Raw genomic sequence first — 18,437 nt, 5'->3', positions numbered from 1 at the left:
TAGGGCCAGAAGGTCAGAGATAGAAGCTGAAGCCTTATGTGCCTAATATTGCAGTTAATTTATGGGTCATGACCTGATGAAACAATGGAGTACCAAGATTAACAGTCCCGCAGTCCCAGGAACTCATAAGTCTGTGAAGGATATTATAACGTACTATGCACAAAGGTCACCAGCCATTCTGGCTGTACAAGAACACAAAACAACTAGCAAACTTTTAGAGGTACCAACAGCCCTACCTTTAAAATGGCTAAGTGAGAAACCAGTAATGGTTAAGCAATGGATTCTAGCTGAAGAAGATCTGCATGCTTTAGAAGAGCTGGTAAAAGAAATGCTCACCATATTGAAGAATCAACCAGCCCTTGGAACTCTCCAGTATTTGTTGTAAAAAAAGAAATCTTGTAAGTGGAAAATGGTGACAATTCTAAGAGCTACCAACATATGATCCCTCAACAATCTGGAATTCCTCTGCCTTTTCTATTACCCAAAGGATAGACTCTTATAGTTATTGATTTGAAAGATTATTTCTTCACCATACCTTTACAGAAAAAGGATAGAGAAAAATTTGCCTTCACAGTGACTACTTATAAAAATTCTCAGTCAAGTAGGAGTTAACAATGGACCGTCCTCCCACAGGGAGTGTTCATTAGCCCCACTTTCTGCCAATACTTTGTAAGTCAGCCACTGGAAATAACACATAAAAAATTTCCTAAATCTATAATTTACCATTACATGAATGACATTTTGTGATCTTACTGAAACAAAATAGGTTTATAGAAAATTAGACACAAAAGGTACAAATTAGGAAAAACCAACTGCAGACTCTGAATGACTTTCAAAGAATTTTAGTAGACATTCCCGTCTATGATTAACTGTTGGGATAACACCTGATCTCACAGTTCATTTAAACAAAACCTTAGATGGTAACAAAGACTTAAAAAGTCTGAGAGAATTAACAGCTGAAGTGAAAAAAGGAATTGATCATTGCTGAAGAAAAATTACAGGAGGCACATGTGGATAGGGTGAATCCAAATCTTAACTGCACTTCAGTCATATTGCCTTCCAGAATTTCCCCTACAGGAATTTTAATGCTAAGGGAAGATATTATCTTAGAATAGATAATTATACCATATAAACCAAGTAGAAAATTAAAAACTTATGTGGAAAAAATCGGAATTAATTATACAAGGAAAATTGAGATTTTGTCAACTAGCAGGTATAGACCCAGCAGATATTATAGTGCCTTTTACTACTGATGAAATTAAAAAGTTATGGGAAGACAAGAAACCTTGGCAAAGAGCTTGTGCTAATTTTTTAGGATAGATTAATAAAAATTATCCCAAAGGTGAGAGAATTAACCTTAGACAACTACTTGGATCCTTCCCCTATTGTTTGGGATACACCAACAACTGGAGCCCATACATTTTATACTGAAGCAAATTGATCAGGAAAGGCAGGCTACAAATCAGAAGATTTAAGTAATGTGGAATGAAGCCCTTATAATTCTGTCCAAAAAGCAGACTTATATGCTATTCACATGATGCTAAGGAATTTTAAAGAACCTCTTAATATAGTTAGTGATTCACAATATAAAGAAAGAGTTGTCTTACATATTAAAACTGCTGAATCTATACCAGATGACACAGAATTGACTTCATTATTCATACATGTTCAAAATATAACCAGGAATAGACTTTGTCCCATATACATAACACACATCTGATCCCACATGGGTCGGCCAGGTCCTCTAGCACAAAGTAATGCAGAAATTGATCAATTATTGACCGGCAGTGTGTTGAAGGCCTCAGAATTCCATAAGAAACATCATGCCAATAGTAAAGGTTTAAAAAAAATAGTTTTCTATTACATGGCAACAAGCTAAGGAGATTTTATAATCAAGAGATGAACTACTTTCTCTTTCTATAGACAAACACTGCTACCTGCAGGGACTAATACAAAGGGTACTCAAAGGAATGAAATCTGGCAGACTGATGTGTTCCACTTTGAAGAACTTGAAAAATTAAACATGTACACCACACCATTGAAACGTATTCAGGTTTTCAATGGGCAACTGCTTTGAGCTCAGAAAAGACTGATTCAGTAATCACACATCAGGGGTACACCTGTACAAATAAAAACAGAGAACGGTCCAGCATATGTCTCTAAGAAAATGAAACAGTTTTTATGATTATAATATTAAGCATATTACAGATATACTGCATAATCCTACAGGTCAGGTAGTTATAGAAAGATCAAATCAAATTGTAAAGGATATTTTAAACAGAAAGGGATAGAAAATATTCCCAGAAATAAATTACATAATGATTTATTAACCTTGAATTTTCTTAACACTAATGAGAAAGGGACAACAGCAGAAGAAAGACATTGGATAACGGAGACGTCAGCTGAACTCAAAGGATGTGCTGACCTCGCAATGGAAGCCAGGAGATGTGCCAGGGGTTTCTGCTCTTGTTTCAACAGGAGAAGAAAAGTTATGGATACCATCGAAATTAATAGATTCGGTTTGGAAAAGATAAATCTTTTCAGAAAGAGAAATGATGGCTCATCCTCAGAGGTGACAACCAATCAGGTGGTAAGGAAATCTCGTAAGGGTTGGGGCAGGAAAATACTCATCTTCAAGAGACCCTGGACATCTAGATGCTTAAAGAGGAAAAGAATAATTACTACTTGTAAAGACATGTAATCTGAGGGTCAGAAACTCTGAATACTAATAAAATAATAATCATGACTCACTTAAAAATCAAAGCTGGCTCTGTCCTTCTCTAAATCCCAGCAGGTTGTTAAAATAAACATTCAGAGTTTCTGTCTCATGTCAGGAGTCATGATATGGGACAGAATGAAAAAAAAATTAGAAAAAAATTTTACTTTTCTTCATACCTATTTTTGTCTCTATTGTACCTTTCATTGAATTTATCTGACTGTATAAATATAAAATAAATATAAAATGTTTAAGTTTTCCACAATGAATTTCCTAAAGTAATCTTTCAAGTTTGCAGGAAGAAGATGGGGCCCCTACAACAACTCCACCTGGTTGATATCACGTCATGATGCTGATAGCACCACTATAAGACCTGTTTTTGGGTAGCAGCTGCTCAAGATGGTTCCAACTTGGTTAGCTGAAATGGTGCACGTTTTTTTTTTTTTTTTTTTTTTACAACATTCTGGTCAGAACTCCAAATAGGAACCTCAGCAAAACCCTAGCAAATACTCAGAGACTATTTGCAATAATACCAGACAGTAATCTTGGAACTTAACAATCTTTTTACTTTCACAGAATCCAATAGAAAGAATATCGCCCCCATGACAGCTGGAAGTAATTCTAGAAGACGATGTCCCCTCTCCCAACAAAGTTTGTCCTCAGGGTTAGGGACATCATTTAGGGATTGATTATAATTGTTACAGGGTTGGGGTTGGAGGAAAATTTATGTAAGCCCAGGGATCTCTTGAAAAAACAAAGAGGAAATTGGATATGGATAGGATTATAGTTTAGTGTGAGCTTACTCACACTAATAATAATAGTGAGTAATACTTGTTAGCTATTATTTATAGGCAATTTACATTGGTATAGATTCTTGCATATCAATACAAAAATAAATTACATTGAATGTGTTCCTATTTTTGTCTACAATATTTGTATACTTAAGCAAAGTTATTTTGTCATATTATATGCATGCATGCTTCTACCTCTTCTGAAGCCATTTTGTACAGTTACATATTACAATATACATTTCTACTTCTGATCAAGATACTGTTTACATTTTGAGGTCATTGTCTTCATTTGTTGCACAGTTTAAAATTCTAATATGAAGTTTTAGTTTTTAAGTTATATAGGTATTAAGATTCGTAGGTCAATAGTCATCCATGTTTGTCATACTTATAGTTAGACTAATTAAGTTCTTAAAGATACACAAAGATTGTATTCTGCATAGATAGGTAGTCCTCAACCACTGTAGAATATGGCTTTTACATAACTTAGGGTTCTGTTGACGTGAGACACAACTGATCCTGGCAGCACTGAACTATTCCTAAGAGAATGTTGTGCAGTGAAGACACCCCACTTGGAGCTTGGATTCTTCTTGGAAAAACTGGACTTTGGACAAAGATATGCCCATGCATCAACCACTAACAAAATGCACAATTTCAGAACAGGACAAGCAGGATGCAGAAAAAAAGATTGTCAAATCTTGCCAAGACAGGGAGGGTAAGACGGTTTTGAAAATTTTCCTGCCTCTGAAAACGGTCTGACAATTACTCTAGGCCTTAGCCAAAGTTGGTTGCTTCAACACTGCAAATGAGACCTTGGGTGACTGCCCAATTAGCCAGTTGTCTCTGCCATTTGTTGCACATTAAACATTTTGAAGTTGCTTGACTGCGCTTCTTGCTTACTCAAGTAATATCATTTCCCTTCTCGGGTCTTCATTGGGGTTGAAGACTAGTTGTAATTACTTTCTTCTCATGACTTGGCCAAGTTATTATACAAGACTTAAACTCATTAGGATAGGATAATTATTAAAAATTTATCACATTTCTTGCTTGTTATTGTTTATGCTGGTTGTAATTCTAATTAAGTCATCTCCCATGCAAAAAAAAAAAAAAGCCCATGACAAGATAGTTACAGTACAAGATTTTACTAGATATTCAAAGAAAAATTAGCAGCAATTTTCCTCAAACTTGTCTGAAACAGAAAGAACAGCCTAGTTCTTTTATGAGGCTACACTTACTCTAAACCATATAAAGACCCCAAAAAGAAAGAAACCAATAACCAATATCCCTTAAAAAGACATGCAAAAATTCTCAATAAGACTAGAAATCACAACCAAAGAATACATGAGAAAAAATATTTGAATAAATTTTGCTGATAAGATTTTGGTTGTAGTTCTTAAAACACAATATTGAAAAAAAACTGTCAATTTATTTAGAAATATAAATTTAACAAAAGAGACCATTATTTAAAAGACAAAAGGGAATGTTACACAAGAGGTTCAAAAGGAAAAGAATAACAGAAATGATATAATTAATATAATCTCAAAAATTAAAAAATAAAATGAAAAAAAAATCACTGACCCCGTTAATATGTCCTCAAAATATATTTTAAATAGTATCACCCTTTCTTTAAATTAAGTTTAAGAATACTTACTTGCTAGGGCAGTACAATAGTAAGTCAATGACAAATGATTGCCAGGACTTTTCTTTAGTAAGTGAATCCAAAGCCGTTGGAATGAAAGCAAAACATAATGTCATCACTTCCAAAGCTTCACAGCAAAGCTGTTCATCCTCCACTTCTGGGTTACTAATTGTACTGGTGGTCTGTAAAATTATAGTCATGAGCAAATTAATAAGGTCCATTTATAAAAACATAATCAAATTTTTAGTTCAGTTCTCTATGTATAATTAATTTAATTATTAATTTAAGAGGCTAATTTGTTGATAACAGGTCTAGAGATAACATGTAAATGATGACAGAACTGATTAAGACAATATTTAAATGTTATACTAGAAGAAAAACCTCACATAATATCCTCTAGGTTTTATTTTCATTTTGAAAATAAACAAGAGGCAGGGCAGCGGTGGCGCACGCCTTTAATCCCAGCACTCAGGAGGCAGAGGCAGGCGGATCTCTGTGAGTTTTGAGACCAGCCTGGTATATAAGAGCTAGTTCCAGGACAGACTCCAAAAGCTACAGAGAAATCCTGTCTTGAAAAACAAAAACCAAACAACAACAACAAAGGAAAAATAAAATAAACAAGTGACTTGGTTTTCAAATATAATATATATATAACAGAGATTTAACTAAAGTGAAATTATGCAGCATTCTTGTAGACCAAGCTGGCCTTGAACTCACAGAACCACCTGCCTCGGATGGGATTAAAGGCGTGTGCCACCAAAGCCTGGCTATGTAGTATTTCTTAAAAGGACTACTGTTTTTGTTCCAAGTCTTACCATCTCATAAGTTTTTGTGATATCTTCATTTGGACTAAATATTAGCTCTAATGATCCACATCCTGATGCCCAGACAACTTTTTGTATAGCTCTAATAGTATGTATATCAGGTATATATCTTGACGCCTGCAAAACAATGAGTACTAAGTATGTTAACCATAACAATAAAGTGAAATAACCAGAATAATAAAATCTTTTCCACTGTCAAAACAGAAATGAGCTTCAAAACATAAAAATATATGATGGGCTACTTTAATGGTGATAGTAGTGTGGTCAACCCCAACTGATACATTTATAATACGATCCTTGTACCTAAGGCTCAGAAGAAAATAAAAACAAGGTAATGTAAAGAATTCTAAGTGCCAGAAAAACTAAATGGGGGTGTCTACTGTGAGACAGACTTTTATGTATGACAAAGAAGCTCCTCCCAAGAGATCTCAACAACAGCTGACAAAGAAAAAAAAAAGACAACACCAATTCACATGCCAATGTGGATGAGGGCAGTTCTCACGGACTTAATCCCTTGCAAACACGCTACAGGTGATAATAGTTTCTGAGTGGGGCAAACAGTATTCTGCATGAATGAGTGTCATTAGGTTAACCAAGAAATCGGCCCCTAAATAAACATGAACATTAAATAATTTCAGTAGGTTGTACTGTATCAACACACACACATGCACAAACACACTTAAAGTCTAAGAAACCATGAATTTGAGAAGGCATGAGGAAGAAACACAATAGGAATTAAAAGAAGTAGAAAAAGGGAGAATGATGCAAACATATTACTCATATTTGAAATTCCTATTTTTTAAAAATTTAATACTCTAGGGAAGATCTCTGAGTCAGAGGCCAACTTGGTCTAGAGATCCAGTTTCAGGACAGCCAAGCTTAGACAGGGAAAGACAAAAAGCAGTGAAGATGTAAATGAATGAGGGGGCCATGTTCCAGACCTAGCAAGCAGCAGAATTTGGCAGCCTTGGCCACATGGGGTCTGGCTTTAGATTTAAGGATGGAAGAAATAGATTATAGAATTTATGTCTGTACTTAAAGAAAGCTGCTGAGGCCAGGCATGTGTCCAGGGATGTCTCTGAATGGAAGGAGGCCCAGAGAGGACATTTTGTGAAGCTGTGAAGTTGAAGCCTGAGTTGCCTTGGAGAACCCAAGGTGTTAAGAGATGCCAGAGCTGTGGGATACCTGTTGAGTAAGGCTCCTGAGGAAGTCTCCTGAGTGCTGGGATTAAAGGCGTAAACCACCACCACCCAGCTGTAATCTGCTTTTTGATTTTGATTTGTGATTACAGTTAAGAGATTGCCTGAATCTCAGAAGAGGCTTTGAACTTTAGGTTTTAAAATCTTGTTGAGACTGTGATAGACTATGGGGACTTCTGAAACTGAACTAAATCAATTTTGCATTATGATATTGTTACAAGCTTATGAGGGCCAGGAGTAGAATGTGGTAGTCTGAATGTAATTGGCCCCCATAATTTCAAAGGAAGTAGTACTGTTAGGAAGTATGGCTTTGTTGGAGTGGCCATTTTGAAGGAAGTGTGTCACTGTGGGTGTGGGCTCTGAGGTATCCTATGCTCGAGATACCGCCCAATGTTTCAGTGGCCTTCCTATGGCCTGCATATCAAGATATAGTCAGCACTATGCCTGCATGCATGCTTCCATGTTCCCCATAATGAAAATGAACTGAACCTTTGAAACTTTAAGTGAGCCTCCCCAATTAAATGTTTTCCTTATAAGAGTTAAAAAAATAAAAATTCAATATTCTAAAACTAAATTATCCAGCTATTTAAGTTTAAGATGATTACAATGCTATGAGTACACATGATTACAGAAATATCACAAAAGAAACTTGGGAATAACAGAAATGTTACGTTTTTTGATGATATCAGAAAGTTAGATAACCACTAAAACTTTATTTCATGAATTACAAACTATATCTCAGCCAGGCAGTGGTGGTACATGGCTTTAATCCCAGTACTCGGGATGCAGAGGCAGGTGGACTGCTGTGATTTTGAGGTCAGCCTGGTACACAAAGCGAGTTCAAAGATAGCCAGAACCCTACAGAGAAACCCTGACTCAGAAGACATAAACAAATAAATAGGATCTCAAGATGCTATTTCATAAATTAAGCATTAATAGATAAAATTATGAATATGAAACTTTAGATAAAAAAGACAGATTAAAATGTTATATTTCAAAGCACTCTGAAGTTATATAAGTTTTATTCATTTATGAGTATAAGGCCCTCCTCAATCCTAGCAATTTTAAAGTTTGATACTAACCACATCAGATATTTGTTGAGCAAGACGGATTGATACATTTCTAAGCATGTATTCAGAATAAGGATTAGGAATGCTCTGAAGGGCATTTTGCAGCACCACAGCTTGATCATGAGTAACCTGGTTAATCTGGAAGAAAAAAAATCAAAAATTTGTAGGTAATATTCCCAAATCAAGTATTCAACTATCACCACTTCTTAAGAATTCTATTTTCTAGAATTTAAGGTTACTTAAATTAAAAGCATTTAAGTCTGTCAATATTATACATTTCCCTTCTAAGCTGTCTGCCATTTTAATAAAAACCTCTATAAATTTCAATTTTAGATGAAACAAAAACATTGTGCCTACATTTCAGCTTAATTACCCTGGCAAGGTTTAAAATGTACAACTCTGAACTAACATTTGACACATCTCTGGGCTGCTTCTTCTCCCAGGCCTTCAGTTTTCAACAGATGGTTATGTCTATTTAGAGAAGGTTGAAGGTTAGCAGATAAAGTCCTTCAGGGTCAAAAACATGGTTCAATGTAATGTGCTTGCTGAAAATTAACAGTGTCTATAGATACCCAGGACCTACCTAAATGCTGGGAGATGTGGTCGCCTAGTCTACACAAAAAGCATACAGAAAATCCCCAGAAAGCCAGTTATACAGACTAGCTAAATGGCTACTGCTCAGTTCAAGTGGCAGATCTGACCTCTACTTAAGGTGGAGTTGTTAACAAAAACACCGAATGTCAACCTCTAGTTTCCACATGGATACCCACATATATACATATAAACATGAATATACATATATTACACATACATACTGTAAAAATCCTTTGATTCCTGAAATCTGTATACTTTTACCTATTGTGTGATAATTAACTTTGTTTATAACATTTCTTATATTCATGACTATGTACTCTTGTAATCATAACTACTAAGAAACAAAATTTCTCAAAGTCTAAAGCTCTATAAATATTACTTTTACTATAAAATTTTTCTAAAAGTCATATTGCTATTTTTGCTGTTATTTTACAGACAGGGTCTGGCTGTTTGTCCCAGGCTGGCCTTGAATTCCTGATATAGCCCAAGGTGCTTTTGAACTTGTAATTTTCCTGCCTGAGGTTCCCAAGAGCTGCCATTACAGGCATATGAATATATGTGCTAAGAATATTTTAATATAACTGTCTTGAATAAATTTAGAGTGTGTACATACTGTACTAATAAAGTAGGCAAAACAAATACAAAAGTCTAGTACTCACAAATTTCTTTAACTAGAGAAGCTAAAAATATTTTACATATACAAAGTTCCATACACAGTAAAGTTTTGATACTTCAGCATATCTATGAGGATCTGTTGTATTAAAAATTCATTTGGTACAGATTTTAAAATATAGTATTAGAATATTTCATTGAAAAATCTTAGCTCATTTCTACTGCATCAGAAAATAGAAACTCCCAACCATTCAAGGTTGTCTGAATGTCTTAGTGAGATACACAAGATGACTGACACTCAAAAACTTACCAAAGAGCAAAACAAAACAAAACAAAACAAAAACCCTAGTTTTGAAACACAAAAAGAAACTAATTAAGTACATAAATGTGTAAACGTTTTACTTAAAAATTAAAATTTAGGGAAAAAATCACTTACTTTTTATCTATCAATAATCTTCTATTCATCTGTCTATTGCAAACCAAGCAAGTGGTTTTTGGCAATAAGTAAATAATTACAAACTTGTCATTGCTTTTAGCTCTCTAATAGAACACAGACAGTGTGATTGTAGGTTGGTAACTCCTCAGTCTTTGTTGTACAATTATTTATTTTAAATTATGTCAATGTATGTATGTGTGTATGTTGGGAGAGCAGAAACGTAAGTCGTTTCTTTTCACCCAATCTCTGAGGAGACTGAACTTGGGTCCTTATAAGCTTTGGCAAAAAATACCTGTACTTGCAGAGCCATCTTTACCAGCCTGTGGTATAATTTTCAATACACAACGAGAAAAAGATATAATAAAATTATATCTTGTAAACATACACAGAATTGCCTTTATGGATTTTTAGATATCCTGTGGCTAAAGTTATGAAAAACAAAAAAAGCCACATTTTATTTGGGTAAAAATATATATGAACTTCAAAATTAAAGAATTTAACCTTACAACGGAAAAAGCCTTAATAAATGTTTAGTATATATATGCAAGTATAATTCACATTGGTTTTACTTTTTAAAGAGAAACTGTTTCAACATGAAAGAATAAACATGTTACCTATTAGTATTTTCAGTGATTACTGGGAAGAATCTTATTTCATGAATGCTCTGCCAATTTTGCTAATACTGTCCCAGAAATATTATTCTGAAGCCTATCACAGCTGTTATTTTATTTGCCTTATTTTGAATAAAATGACATTTTATGTTGAAATAAATTAGAGTAAAATTTCAAGTATTAGACTTCTACTTATTGCTCAAACTTTTCTGATTAACATTTTTCACATATATAGGGATATTTCTAAACATGTTTAAAAATGTTATCTACTTTATTTCTAATCATCAATACATTAGTAATTTACAATTTAAGTGCATGAGCTCAATTTTAATTTCAGCTCAACGTTTACAACAGATCTAAAATGTTTTTATATTTAAATCTTTTAATAAGATTTATTTTTAGACTTACTTTAGGTATGTGTTTAAAAGGATAAGTTTCAGGTTACTTGAAACTTTAAATAATTAAAGAAACAAGAAATATGACATACTACTATTTGGACTTTTAGTATAAAGAACTAAATAGACAAAAGTCTTTATCATACCTAGCCAGTGAATTTATCTTTAAGAATTAAAGATGTAGGATAAATAACATTATTTGTTAAAATATATTACCGGTGTTTTAGGATCTGTACCATCTGCAACAGGCTGGCAAGCTTCTGCTATAGCCTGGACATGGCCATAGCCAACTGTAGTTAACAATAGTTTGGCTATCTTAAGGGCACTGAAGTAAGCATCTCTACGAGTTTCAACATCTGTATTTGGCAAGAAGTTATTTTCTATCAGCATACTCAGTACAAGGTGTAAGCCACCACTTTTCAAGAAGTGAAACTGAAAATCCAAGGAAATCTCAGCAAGAGCGGCACCAGCAGGCATTAACAAGGTATAAATTACCTACAGGAAGGGAGGAAAAAATATTACAAGTTATATATTTTTAAAAATTTAGTGACATTTATTTCTTCTCACATTTGCACTTGATTAAAATGTTGCTTTACAATCTTAGGTGTCCTCTTAATTTCATAATAGTCTACAAAATATTTTTTCGCAAAGAAAAACAAACCTCTGTTAAGTATAGAACTCGGGAGGCAGAAGAACCAAAGAAAAGCGAGTCAAGAGACTGACCAAGTTGGTTTTCTCTAAGATTCGAATGCTTTGAACACACAGCTCTCAATTTTTCTATAGTTGTGCTATCTGTAAAAGAAAAAAAAAGGGACAAAATGCAATTCATTAATTCCTGATATTTTATGTTGGATTGTTATACTTTTATTTAACATAAAACAAAATTTTTAGATTTAATTTTATGTGTATGCTTTGCCTACATGTACTAAAGGGCACTGCATCTGTGCTTGGTATTCAGGAGTCCAGAAGAGAACATCATCTCGCACTTACCCTGCAAGAGCTTTAGGTACTAAAAGCCACCATGTAGGTACTCAGACCTGAACCCAGGCCCTCTGCAAGCACATACGTTTGATAGTTGCGCATACAGTGTGTGATATAACAAATGATTACTAACGTGAGGTATAAAATCAAATGTTATATCAAATATGTAGGAAAGTTTTTATAAACAGACCTCTCATCAACCGATTCTTACTCATCTACCACTGAGATGAATTGTGCTTGTGCATTGTGCTTGTGGATCAGATGTAAGCTCGCAGACACTGCATCAGTGCTACATCTGCCTGTCTGTTGCCATGTACACAAACCAAAATGATCATGGACCCACCTCTGAACCTACAAGCAAGCTCCTAATCACATGTTTTCTTATCTAATCTCACAGAAACAGAACAGTAACTAAGACAAATGGTATATACGACTTAACACAAATCTTCATCACTAAACAAAGGACTTTATGTCACTGAACATTAATCAAGTCAGTATCCAGAAGGTTCACCACATACTAACTAGTAAACATGGTATCGGAAGATACTCATCAGCGTCACCCAGTTAAACACCCTATGACTTACAACATGTGCAATAGTAGCACTATGTTATAAGACTAACTAATCACCATGAGATGGAACCCATATCTGATACAGCTCAAATGGACAAGAACATGAGACTAGATAGACTAGATAAAAAAAAAAAAAAAAAAAAAAAAAAAACAACTAACATTATTGTGCTAGAGGGAACTTATTAATAAGATGACTACTAAAACTGGTATATTCATAGGTCAGTGTCTTGATCAACCCTGGTTAAAGGAGATTCTTTTTGCAGTAGATGGTAATTATCAATGGCATCCACCATTGGACAATGCAGAAAAGTGATAGATTTCAGGGGACTCGGGAAGTGTTCAGATATCTATGCCAAAGAGGATGCAGAAAAATTTTGAGCCAAAGGTGATAAACAACTCCAATGAAGCACTGTTTTGCAGACATACTATAACTGGCACAGATAGAAACTCTCAGAGTGTGGCAGTATGGACAAGACCTGAACAAATTCAAGCCAGATGGGGTCCAACACCTAAAACCAAGATGCTATTTGGAATGGATGTCTGTTGACTTTAAGTTGCCTGCCAAACCTTGACCCCTCCCTGGAGGAGTGTCAAGGTAGCCTGCCAAAACCTTGACCCCTCCTCCCCCTTGAGGAGGGTCAAGATTGGTTGCCAAGCCTTTGGCCCTCCCCAGAGGAGTGTCAAGGCAACCCGCCAAACCTTGAACAGTCTCCCAGTCTATTTAAACTGCTCCACAGAGAGTCCCTCTGTGGTGTCACCCCTCTCCCCCGCGACGCCCATGGTTGCACTGGTGGCTTCCCAGTTCCTCTCGGGCCACCTGAGAGAACAGAAATCCCATTAAACCTTGATATCCTTTATTTTGGCTTGATTGGGATATTTGCATTGGCAGAGAGCTAACACTGACAAAGAAAAAAATCATTTTCTTCAGTGGAATATAATCAAATATATCTACTATACACCAATGTAGAAGAAGATGGCCAGTATTAGTTGGCAAATACAAAATAAATTCCACTCGTTTACAATTTGTGGAGCCACAAACTGGTCCAGCCTCTCTGGAAATCACTGTCGTAAATTCTCAAAAAGTTAGAAATAAATCTATTATATGACCCAGATTTATCATTCCTTGGTATATGCCCAAAGGAAGTAACAACATACTCTACAAATGCTTGCTCAGCCCTGTTACTGCTGCTCTATTCACAACTAGAAAATGGAAACACGTGAGTGCCTTGCAACTGATTAAAGGAGAACAACTATGGTATATTATATACCATGGAACAGTATTTATATAGAAAAATAAAATCTTTAAAACTGTGCAGTTGCCAGCCCCAACAAGGAAGTTTACGTTTGCAAACGATGGAGACCACTATAGAAAATTACAAGTCAAAATGCACAGATGTAAAGACAATTTCCAAAAATACATTTACAACACAACTTCAAACCTAAGGCTAAGGACAACTGTCAAAAAGGAACCAGAGGAATAGCATGTTTGTTGCGAATCTCCTTCTTCTTCCAGGAATTCCATGAATGTTTTCTCTAGGAATACTCAAAGTCTCATTATAACAACTCCCTAAATATGAGCTAAACAAGGAAAATACCAAAGACATGTCAAAGAGCATAGGGGAAAGCCCATGAGTCCTCACTCATACACAAAGAACTAAAGTAAACTAAGGAAGGCTGAGAATGGAGAAATACACAATCCACACTTGAGTAGTTTGCTTCACCAGTGAGACTATCTTAGAGGAAACTAAATTTTCATATGGAAGTGGCTATCAGTTTGGTGATCTCTCTTCTTAATCTTTTCAGTTTTATAAATATGTTCCTAAAAAATTAAATTAACCCCTGTAGGCTGTAGAAGGAGCGGCGGGCCACTTCCTGCCACCCGGCTAGTTTTACCCAAAATAATTACACCGAAACTGTATTCTTTTAAACACTGCTTGGCCCATTAGTTCTAGCCTCTTATTGGCTAATTCTCACATCTTAATTAACCCATTTCTAATAATCTGTGTAGCACCATGAGCTGGTGGCTTACCAGGGAGATTCTTAACCTGCGTCTGCCTCGGAGAGGACAATCATCACGACTGCCTGACTTGGCTTCTTTCTCCCAGCATTCTGTTCTGTCTACTCCGCCTACCTAATTTTCTGTCCTATCAGGGCCAAGGCAGTCTCTTTATTAATTAACCAATGAAAACAACACATAGAAAGCAACACCTACATCAGTAGGCCTAAAAAACTTAATATACTGTCTTGGGTGGGCTTCTAACTCAAAGGAGTCAACTGCTTTTGTGCCCCCAGTGCTTCCTTCACCAAGGAAGAACAAAGTATTTCATTATCCAACACCAGTAAAAATCAGTCTGGAAAACAAGCATGCAAGTAACATTATAGAGATTGAGCAGGTTATATTTAGGAATATGTACAAATGCTTCCCATTCCTACCCCTCCCCCCCCAAACTCACACATATGTATGTAGCAATTTTAAAAAAACAAAAGGCCAAGAATTTGAAAGAGAACAAGGTGGCTTGTTTGGGAACTTATGGGTCAAAGAAATGAAATGAAGAAATAATGTAATTATAATCTCAAAATAAAAGAAAAATCTATCTTAAAAGAATAAATGTTTAGAAAGAAAAAGAGGCAACAGTATATGCAACAATAAGAGCTAAAGTTTGAAAGTTGTTTTCCTTTGAGATAATAACGGAAGGTAGTAAGTCATTCATTTTGGGTCTACGAACAGCCTGTAATTCCTAAACTAGCGAAAAGATTTTACAAAATAGCTGATATAAAATGATAGGGTCCCAAATCATTTTTCAACCCAATGAACTATTCAAGAACAATTATGTAGAAACACATATGTAACACTACACACAATACAAACTAATAGAGTTTGATATTTTCCTTTTTATCTATTAGTTATTTGGTAGTCATGAATATCACCGGATGGATTGATTACTTATGTGGGGGCATAAGTTTACTGTCTGGATTGTTTATTTACCTGGTGGCATAAGTTTCATGAGTATTCTGGCTCCATCTCTAAGAGCTGGCATAGTCAACGCACTACCTAAGTCTGCAACTTGCCAAAGGAAAGATATATATCTGGGGTGCAGTGACATTATCTAGAAAATGGAACAAATAAAATATATAGCTGGATAAATTAGACACTATAAGGCTTTTATTATTAACAAGTTAACTACTAAGTGTCTTTAAAACTTGTATTTGTACCTAGTACATATCTTACTGAAACAATCTTTCTTTTAAATTATTCGACTGAAGATAGGTTTCACACAATATATCCTGATACAGTTTTTCTCCAATTCTTGCCCCGTTTCTGTCTCTGATTAGAAAGCAACAGGAGCCTAAGATATAGTAATAAAATATGAAGACACAAAAATGTATTGGAATAAACAAAACAATCAAGCAGAAGGAAATGAACCCAAGGAAAGGCTCGAGAAAGAGATACAGACACAGAGTCCCATTCATTCATAAAAGAATCCTATAAAAATGAAAAACAAGAATCAATTATCTATACACAAAAAGACATGCAGGGTAAATAAAAACAAAAAAGAAAAAGCACTTTAAAAAGGATAGTATTAAAAAAACCATATCATCATCATCATCATCAACAATAACCAAAAATAAAACAAATAACAACAACAACAACAACAACAAAACACACAAAAAAAGGCCCTGACACAATACTGTGGGAAAAGGAACTTCCTAAGATGATGCTGAACTGGTTTTCTGTTTGTCTTGTAACACTGGGCATGTCATCCACCCATAAGAGTTTTCTTCACTTTCCTAGCAGAAACTAAATTTTCATTTCAAAATGGTTACTCAGTTTGAGGATGTTCTTCCTTAATCTTTTCAGTTTTATAAATCTGGTACTTAAAAAAATTTAGTTAGCCCTTTTAGGCCTAAAAAAAAATAATGTGCTGACTACAATGGCCTCTAACTCAAAGGCATAATTTTCTTTGTCCTCCCAGTGCTTGAGTTAAAAGGTGTTGTACAAAGCTCAGTCATTATCCTCTGGTTCTTTATAATACAAAAAGTATGCTTCATTCATGGTGTTTTCTTTTTTCTTTTTTTTTTTTGTTTTTGTTTTTTCGAGACAGGGTTTCTCAGTGGTTTTGGAGCCTGTCCTGGAACTAGCTCTGTAGACCAGGCTGGTCTCGAACTCACAGAGATCCGCCTGCCTCTGCCTCCCGAGTTCTGGGATTAAAGGCGTGTGCCACCACCGCCCGGCTATTTTCAAATAGTAATTTTTCTATGATAATCTATTATTTTGTAAATTATTGTATCATATGCCACTCAAATGGAAAGGAAATTTTGCTTACGTGAAGGTTTCAATCAGAATATTCCCTATAGACTTAAATATGTCATTATAAGAGGTGTGACTTTTTTTTTTTAGAATGATGTGTTACTGAGGACAGACACCAAGATTTCCCAACTCTATTCGTTCCCAGTTAGCTCTTTGTGCCTGAGTTGTGCCTCAAGATGTGTGCTATAGTACCATGCTTGCAACCACAATTATCATGTATCCTCTGAGATGTACGTCTCAAATAAACTCTACAAGTTGCTTTGATCATGGGTGCTTTTGACAGGGAGGCAGAAGAGTAACTAAAATACATTCATATGTTCAACAGGAGTACAAACAACAACCAACTTGGTAGAAAAAATTAGAGATACTAATTTTTTAAAAAAAGGATAAAAAGAGCTAATTTAAAAGCAGGACACACTTCTTTTGTCATAACAAAGTAATTATTTACAACCTTAGTAAAACATATTTATAGCTAAGATTTAATTTGAGCATGTATTTTATTCTTTGAAACAGTACTAATTCAAAGACTAAAAATATTGTTACATACTTCAAGACTTAATTTTTTGCATATGTGTGTGCATACGTATTCTTGAGAATGCAATGACTAAAAAGACCTGCAGAAGGTATTACAAGTAAATTATAATCAGTAATTTCTAGAATTAATTAAAATTACCAACTTTATAATCTTAATTTTTTTCACCTACATGTAAAACTTTAAACTTAGAAACAGGAATATTTTATATCATCTCCCTAAAAGAAAATTTCCTCCTTATATAGTAATTACTTACCACACCAGGTAAACAACTTTCCAGCTCTGGAATGGGAACATCACTGTAGTTACGACAGTAGATTCCAGGAGATCCAGTAGAAGAATCAGATGAGCTATCAGGACTTGAAGGCATGTTGGAATTTATTTGCATAAGCTTGGCAGTAATTACCTGAAAATAATAATATATTCAATAATAAAGATGATTTTTTTTTTTTTACAAAACACAGAACCAAGAAATACAAAAGGGCCGGGCGGTGGTGGCGCACACCTTTAATCCCAGCACTTGAGAGGCAGAGGCAGGCGGATCTCTATGAGTTTGAGACCAGCCTGGTCTACAAGAGCTAGTTCCAGGACAGGCTCCAAAACCACAGAGAAACCCTGTCTCGAAAAACCAACCCCCCCCCCCAAAAAAAAAAAACTACAAAAGGCTATTCTTTCCAGATTATTTTAAAAAATTATTATAATATGAACTTTTCCTATGCTTGGAAGACTGTCTGCAGAATACTGTTATATATTAAATTCCATAAATTGTAAAGTCATCTATCATCAGTATACCTTTTGAAAAGTCTATAATATCTTTAGATTATTTATATAACAGAATGCAATGCAAATGATATATAAAATTTATCAATATATAGTTTGGTGGACCGTGAAAAGAAAAACATCTGCAAATGATCAGTAGGTATGAAATTATTTTCTTGTATGTAATTCTTGGACCTATCAGGAAGATCATAGTTTATTTCCTTTATCTAAAATCCTCTGACATCTCTCTTTTTATATTGAATTTAATTAGTTTTTGAGAAATAACCTCACTCTGTAGGTCTGACAGGCCTGTAATTTGGTATATAAACAAGGCTAGCATGAATAGAGATCCACTTGGTAAGCAGATTAACCTCAGTCTACCACACGCTGGAATTAAAGTG

At 34.9% G+C, this 18,437-nt stretch overlaps 1 protein-coding gene across 1 annotated transcript in view; it reads right to left on the bottom strand.

The window, feature by feature from the left end:
• LOC130868819 (probable ubiquitin carboxyl-terminal hydrolase FAF-X) overlaps nucleotides 1-18,437 on the bottom strand; it is a 176,430-nt gene that overhangs the window by 48,606 nt on the left and 109,387 nt on the right. The window contains exons 20-26 of the mRNA XM_057760841.1: nucleotides 17,534-17,683; nucleotides 15,423-15,543; nucleotides 11,546-11,676; nucleotides 11,101-11,379; nucleotides 8,249-8,374; nucleotides 5,959-6,084; nucleotides 5,156-5,325 (exon numbers count right to left, since the gene is read on the bottom strand). Of these exons, the coding sequence (XP_057616824.1) occupies nucleotides 5,156-5,325; nucleotides 5,959-6,084; nucleotides 8,249-8,374; nucleotides 11,101-11,379; nucleotides 11,546-11,676; nucleotides 15,423-15,543; nucleotides 17,534-17,683 (1,103 nt within the window). The remainder of the gene's footprint in view (nucleotides 1-5,155; nucleotides 5,326-5,958; nucleotides 6,085-8,248; nucleotides 8,375-11,100; nucleotides 11,380-11,545; nucleotides 11,677-15,422; nucleotides 15,544-17,533; nucleotides 17,684-18,437) is intronic.

This window comes from Chionomys nivalis, chromosome Y, assembly GCF_950005125.1.
Source record: "Chionomys nivalis chromosome Y, mChiNiv1.1, whole genome shotgun sequence".
Taxonomy (NCBI): domain Eukaryota; kingdom Metazoa; phylum Chordata; class Mammalia; order Rodentia; family Cricetidae; genus Chionomys; species Chionomys nivalis.
Note: the sequence above shows the minus strand (reverse complement) of the source record. Positions and strands in the feature narration are given on the sequence as shown.